Source organism: Vigna umbellata, chromosome 2, assembly GCF_029865625.1.
Source record: "Vigna umbellata cultivar VRB3 chromosome 2, Vumbellata_1.0, whole genome shotgun sequence".
Classification (NCBI taxonomy): Eukaryota; Viridiplantae; Streptophyta; class Magnoliopsida; order Fabales; family Fabaceae; genus Vigna; species Vigna umbellata.
Window position 1 is genome coordinate 6632453 of NC_142166.1, and position 7698 is coordinate 6640150.

The 7698-nt window shown below is 35.4% G+C and overlaps 2 protein-coding genes across 2 annotated transcripts; one reads left to right on the forward strand and one right to left on the reverse strand.

Moving 5' to 3' along the window:
- Positions 1–372: 372 nt before the first annotated feature.
- LOC124834254 (putative F-box/kelch-repeat protein At4g22430) lies at positions 373–1705 on the forward strand. The gene has a single exon (XM_047308908.2). It carries the CDS (start codon positions 398–400, stop codon positions 1703–1705), a length of 1308 nt encoding a protein of 435 aa, XP_047164864.1. The 5' UTR covers positions 373–397.
- Positions 1706–3735: 2030 nt separating this feature from the next.
- LOC124834270 (Plant invertase/pectin methylesterase inhibitor superfamily) lies at positions 3736–7183 on the reverse strand. Its single transcript, XM_047308932.2, has 3 exons — positions 6860–7183; positions 5786–6379; positions 3736–4643 (listed from the first exon to the last, which is right to left on the reverse strand). Exons 1-3 carry the CDS (start codon positions 7170–7172, stop codon positions 3955–3957), a joined length of 1596 nt encoding a protein of 531 aa, XP_047164888.1. The 5' UTR covers positions 7173–7183; the 3' UTR covers positions 3736–3954.
- Positions 7184–7698: the final 515 nt, after the last annotated feature.

The following is a 7698-nucleotide window of genomic DNA, read 5'->3' on the forward strand; positions in this document are numbered from 1 at the left end:
CAATGGTTATTATAAAGGTACATTTTTTATATATATATTTTCACAACAAAGATACCTAGAGTACTTGTCCGTGAAGTGAGAACCTCAAGCAATATATTTTTCTTCACACGTAAATCTCTGATACCAAACACAAGCATCCAAGACAACGTGCATAAATCTACACATAATCTAAAAAAGGTTTTTAAATCCATCGTTTTCCGAGATAATTAGGCAAATCTAATTCTAAAACCACCTTTTCAAAACCACCATTTCTCCTGTAAATTAGCACCATAAACAATTTTGGCTGAAGGGACCGTAACAAAATTAGATAACTTTATTGTCTCAAAATTTCCAAATCTATATCATCAATCAATTTAGCTCTTCTCATCTTCTTCCCTCAAGATCAGCCACGATATCCATGGCTGCTACCAAACCCAATACCACCATCCACAATCTCTTCGACGATTCCCTCACCGAAATCTTCTGCAAACTCCCATGCAAATCCCTTTTCTCATGCAAGAGCGTTTCAAAGCATTGGCTCACACTCATTTCCAATCCCAATTTCCATTCCGTATACCTCACTCACCAACACACCCTCTTCCATAAAATCCAATCCCGAGGAGAAGACCCTGATCAACCCAGTTTCATTCTAAAGCCATACAATGCCCTCGTCATAGCACCAAATTTACCCTCTCTTCAACTTGGCTCTCTCGAAAACCACCTCTCTCTAACCTCCCTAGGCTCAGATTTCGAACCGGCTAACATTGTACCACAACTACGGTCTGTGTTAAAGTTTGTTTTTGCATGTTCCAACGGTTTACTCGTATATGGAAACCCTCGTCCACGTCACAAATGCGTATACCACGTACGTAACCCACTTACAAAGGATTCATTGAAACTCCCTTGTGCTCCAACTCTCTGTGACCACGCTGGGGTTCTCGTTGGTTTCATGTGTGACCCTTATTACTGTCTTGCAAAAGAGAACTCCGGCGTATCTATTGTTCCCACTTCTGAACGCAGGTTCAGGGTGGTTCGCATCCCTGCGTTCAGCGACACGAGGGTTGCGTTTGATGTTGAGGTTTTCTCTTCCGAGACAGGGAAATGGAAGCGGTTTGTGGTGTCGTGTCCACAGGGGTTTGCGTGTGGATTTTTTCTGACTTCATCGAGCGTTGAGCACGAAGGGAAGTTGTACTTCATGGGTGGAGGGAGGGTCCTCGTGTATGACCCTTATGATGATGAGTGTGTGGCTTCTGTGATTGAACTTCCCCGTGGCTTTGGCGAAGCGTACAGAGGGTGCCTTGGGGTTTCTTGTGGAAAGTTGCAGTTATCTGAGTTCCCTATCTCTCCCTCCAGTGCCTTTGAAGCTTACAGTGGGAGGGTTTGGGAGTTGGAATATTGTGGGATGGAAGAAGAAAGAAGATGGAAACTGGTGCATGAGTTTTGTCTCCCTGAGATTATTGGGCCAATGTTTCAAGAGTTGAAAGCCTTGGAGGTTGAATATGTGAGGGGTTGCAGTAGGATTCTGGCTTTTCATCCCTATGTTAAGGACAGTGTGTTTCTGAAGTTTGGTGATAACATCATTTGCTGCAATTTGTTAACTCGTAGGTTTAGAGTTTGCAAATACGGTGGTCTCTCCTTGCTGTTTTATCCGGTGATCCCAGTTCTGCTCCCTTGGTGGCCAACTCCGATTCCTTCATCCCCCTCTTTGGTTGATCCTTCTGTCTAGCTTTTTCTTTGGAGATGACACTGCGTTTGGAACTTGTATATTATGATGTTCTTCTTCATTGAGACGAAAAGTGTAACTTTAGATTCACAAAAATCTTGTGTTTTTATGTAAATAAAGAACTAGAGTTATTACCATGTTTTGCTTTCTTCAAATGTCATTGTTAACTTGTTAAATTCTTCTGAATTAGATTTAATATAATTATATATTGACAGTTTCTTTTCAAAATACCACTGCTAATCACTTCCTTCATTGACAGCGGAAACATATATATATATATATATATCTAAGTTGAGAAATTAGACAATTATGTTTGAAAAATGTTCTTTTAACAACTTTTTTCTGTGAAGAAATCACACTTACATTTAACACAATTAGATTTTTTTATTAAAGGATAAACTTTTTAAATAAAAACATGACATTTAAGGCGATTAAAAAAAATTATTGGTATGGATAATAATAAATAACATAAATAAGTTTTAAAAATTTATTATTTTTATTTTAATATTAATGAAAGGAGTTGTTAAATAATTGCATCTTTAGAAATGACGTACAAATATCTTAGGTTTAATTTTAAGTAGTCTTTTCCATTTCTGTAATGTAATAACCAATCATTAAGGATTATGATATGTTTTGATTTTAAGTAGTCTTTTCTATTTCCGTAATGTAATAATCATTAAGAATTATGATAGGTTAACAATTAAAAGTCAACAATTTTTTTACAATGAACGTGTAAAAAATATATTAATCCATTTTAAATATTTTTTAAAAAACTATTTCAAATACACCAATCAAAAGCTGTCACCTGACAATTGTCAAAATATTGTCATGGCAAAGTTGGTGAAGAAACGTTTTCTAATTATTTAATGTATCCAAACGACCTTTTTTTTTAGTTGTGAAATCCTTAAACTGTGTATGAGTTCTCAAGATGTTAAAATAGGGATTGCCACAACAACTTGGTAGAATGCTTAGTTTTGAGAACATACAAGAACCTAAAAATGGTGAAGTGGTCAAATTCATGTTACCAAGATCCTATAACTCTTGATAGAAGGAAGAAACAAAGACCACAAGTTGGGAACATATAAGGTACAACCACCAATGTCTGCAGTTACATTCGAAAAAAAAATGCAATTGCACAGTTCCCATTCATGATCAAATCAGAATAGAAAACAAGAAATAATTTGGCACTCCAACCTTATGTTAAAAAAATCTTAATTTGGTTTGGTGAGTGTTCTTTTTCAACTCTTCTTTTTCATAATTATTATTTTGAATTGGGCCTCTATTCCTACAATTAGTGTTTGGGCTGCTTTCGATTTGGTTCTTGGGCCATCTGCGATCCAATCTCTGGAAATTCTTATGTGATCAATTAGTGTGCACCAATTGATGTGATATTCTTAAATGTGAAGCGGCAAAAAGAAAAATTATAGAAGAGATGAAGTAATCACCATACGTGACTTATTCAAATTTATAGTAGGTCAGTTGCTTAAATTTGTAACCGTTAATAAAATATATGTTTAGAGTATTTAAAGAAAAAAATTATGCTTCATGACAGTGGGTTCTGACTTGAGAAAAAAAATATCACAATAATTTTTAATTTAAAAATTTCAATTACAAAGTGGTCTTGAGTGTGAATATGTAACTGATAATACATATGATATTCTCTTTAACTTATTTTAGTATAAGAAAAGCTACTGAAAGTGTATACAGTAAAATGATGACCAGAATTATTCTAAGTTTGATTATGAAAAGTCATTATAACAAAAAGAGCAAGAGTTTATAACACTTTGGTCATGTCGTTTTCATTAACATATGCACTTTTTGTATAACTTTATATAAGATTTAACGAAATTGAAAAAGTCAATTAATTATACCCCACCAGAAGGGAAAAATGTTAGCTATAATCGAGTGACAGTCAATTGTAGTAATTGAAAGACAATGAGTTGTAGCTAACAAAAGGGTTCGTGTCGATCTTGCATTAAAATCTATGTTTTTTCTTTTCATAAAATTAATAACTAAATTTACCCACAGGAATATGCTGAGAAAACATAATCATATTTAACAAAAGTATATGAATAAACACAAACACATGTTTTCCTTCTTTGTACATAAGTGGGATCAATATTAATCACATGAAAGATGATTACACATCACCATCATCATCATCATCTTCTTCTTCTTCTTCTTCTTAATGATGCTACTGCTACTATTCATCAACATCATCATCATCTTCTTCTAAATGCTGTTCTGCTGAGTTAATTAAGCCCTGAAATGAAATTAACTCCACTGGAGGGAATCCACGAGTTTCCAGCAATAAAATTAGCAACACTGAATTTGGCAGCATCCTCAGCCTTAAGAACATGAAAACCCTGCCACTGCACCCTCCCTGCGGTTCCGGCACCACCTCCTTCATTGCCATACTCCGCGAAATACAAACTCTTCAACACGGAGCTTCCGTACCCAGGCCACGCCACCCACCCTTTCGCCGCAATCACATCGTCGATTGTACTCTGCATCACCACCGATCTCGAATACTCCTTCCAGGGCCTCCCCAGAAACGAACTGCGCGACTGCGTAAAGTCCGAGGTCGGCAATATGCTGCACTTGTGAACGGAGAACCCGGTGTTCTGGCCGGGGTCAGTTCGGCCGTTGGCCAGAATGGCGTTGTAGCTGGAGCCGCGAGGGCGGCGGAGGAGGAGGTTGCAGCGCTGGAAGACGGCGGCGGCGTTGCCGAAGATGAAGTCGATCGTGCCGTAAATGTCGCATTCTGCGTAGAACTGGCGGAGGGCGAGGGCGTAGAGGGTGTCTTGGTACCCTGATATGCTGCACCGGTAGAGGACGGCATGGTCGGAGGCTATGCTCAGAGCCACCGCTTGTTCGCCTCCTGGGCCAGCGTTGTTCTGGAATCCGATGTCGCGTGCCATAAAGCCATCGCCGGTGATTGCTGCGATTCATAATCATTCATTATTTGAGTCTTCTTTTTAATCTGTGTACTTATACTTAGGTTTGTAATCTTTGGGATAATCTTAAGCATAAATGAAGACAGGGTTAAAGGAATTGTTATTGTTACATCGTATTAATCCAAACATCATTGGAAATCCAAGCAGTAAATTCTAATGCACTTTTTCTCTATTATTAAATGTTCATGACTTAACTGTAGAGCATAAAGTTTACTATTGATGAAGGTTTTGGCATCTTAGTAATGAATGCAGAACAATGAAACGGATGCTTCGTCTATTTCCTAGGCCCCTATGTTCTAACTAATCATTCTATAATCACTCTTACACTTTTTTATGCAGAATTTGAACACTTTATGTAAAGCCAACGTCAACCAGCACTTTAAGATTCTTGTGAAGAATTTGAACAAATAAATTTAATACTTATAATTTTAAGGTGGTTGAACTTTACATGTATAATATATTTGTAGATTTTTTATTTTTACCTTGAGTTTATGAAAGTATTGTGTGTATATAAGTTCTATATGATGTTTTAATCATTTATAGTAAATAAGAGCAAACTTAAACTAAAGCTTTGTATCAAAATTACTTGCCTACGTTACACATTACACAGAGAAACACACTACGAGGTTATCAGTTGTCTAGAGCAATAAGCACTACTAAATCAATCATATATTTGTATCAAATTGTATATTGTTATATCAAATTAGCTGTTAATTAAAGCTAACAACATCTCAGAAGAAGGCAAAATTATTAAAATGATGATATAGATATACTACAATATATATTAGTCATTTATTTGTACCAAAGATTTTTTTTTCTATTGCTAAGTTTCACATGATCTTACAAATTACAAAACTTATTAAAGCAATAATGCAAAAACACTCCTCCATTATTAACACACACTCATTATTTTTCGTAGTCTATAATATTATAGTTTTTCTCTTATATTTCTTTATTATTGTTTAGGTGTCCCCACCAGTTTCTAAATTATTATATGCCCAACACAGCCCAAATTCAATTTTTAAGGAAAGTTTACTGTTATAAATCTAGTAGGAAGTAATTGGTAATGTATCTTGGTATGAAAAAAATGAGAGTTAGAGAGAGGGGATGGATAAAGAGAACTCACTAAACGTGGCTGAGTCGGTTAAGGAAGAACCCTCGGCAACATTGTCATCTCCAACAATAAGAGTAGAGGATTTTCCATCTCCAATTAAGGTGATTCCATCCTTGCTGGTGCGAATCTTCTCTTTGTAAACCCCTTCCTTCACATAAATCACAAACCTGTTCCCTGAAGCTGCCTTAATGGCTTCAGAAACTGTCTTGTAATCTCCTGAACCATCTTGTGCAACTATGGCATTTGCTTTTATGGTGCCTCCTTGAAGCAGCTTACGTCCTTTGGCTGATACCCACTTGGGAAATTCATGTTCCTCTTTGTTAGTTTCATCTTTCTGGCTACCTTTTTTGCTCACATGGTTAACAAGTGCTAATGAGTTGCTTCCCAGTTGAGAAAGATAGTGCATTTTGTCTGACATTCTTTGCATAAGGCCTCCTGGAGAGATTGTGGTGTGTGCATCTGCATAGTCTTTACAAGTTTGTTGGAAAGTTATGGAAGCACTTAGCCATGTTTGAATGTCATTGTTGTTTCTTGTAGGGTATTTCAGTGCTCTCAGGGATTGATCTAACCTTTTCAATGACATGCCGATAAGCTCTTCACAGTAATCTGTGTGTATGATCACAACGAAGAATTAAAAGGCATAACACAATCAATTTCCATTTATCAGTATTCGCATGAATGTGTTTGTTTTGTTCCATTTGGGTTGAGTGTATTGTCAAATAGAATAATTCGTGAATAATGCATGCAATGGAGAATTTTCAGAATCATTTGTGTTCATGAACATTGTCTTAAATGCTCACAATTGTGGTCACAGCTTTTCATATCACCACAACCACATATATATGTGACGGTATATCGATCAGACATTTTTCATACTATAAACAATTACGAAAAACGTTAACCACAATTCTGATTTATGTCCATGATTACCATATCAAACGTGAATGACGACAAAATTAATGAGTTTAATCAAATACAATTTTCTCGTTACCATAGATTTCAAAGATGCACGTACGACATTAAATTGATCTGAAATTCGTAAAAACTGTTTTCTCAGATGAAAATACATAAAAAGATATCAGTTACCTGCGACGACAGAATGGGCTCCATCTTCATCATCAGTCTTGTATTCAGCAAAATATGAACTTGGCAAGTTAGTTTCTAAAATGGTTTTGTTGACAAGAGCCAAAATGTTATGATGAACACTTTGATTAGATGAACCAAATTGCATCAAGGTTTGAGCACATAGATCGGGATATCTAGTAAGACTGCACTGATTCTGAGCATCAGAAGTGGTGATCCACGACAGTGCACTGCCTAATACTGAAAGGGTTACCACAAATTGCTGTGTTCTCACTCTCAGATGAAGAAAAGGACAACAATGGCTAATTTTATCCATAACACTGATTAAGGAATGCCCCTTATTTGATATATTTGAGAGGAAGAAGTTATCTATTTATAGTGAGAGGATGGAAGTGTAGAACTGTAGTAGCTTCTCATAATTTTACATTAAATAAATAAATAAAATTTGACTTTGAATTCTGTAAAAGATAACAAATAACTTATACTATAATGATTTAATTCTTTTTATACTTAATATAGTATAATAATTTAATTGAAATATATTGTAAATGTTTTGTAGACATGCAACAATCATATAATTAAGGATTGTTAAATTTTATGATAATTATATATAGAATGAATTTTAATTAATATAAATGTTTATGTTGATATTGCATTAAAATTAATCTTGTTATACATTTTCATGGTTTTTTTCAATAGGATTTATAATGTTAAAGGGGATGGCATGGTTTTGGTTTGGATGTCTATTAGGGTTGTCAATTATGGTGGACTAATGGACCTAAACAATTAAGGTTGGTCTAATGCAGCCTGTAATTAATTATTTAAGAAGTATTAGAAATAAT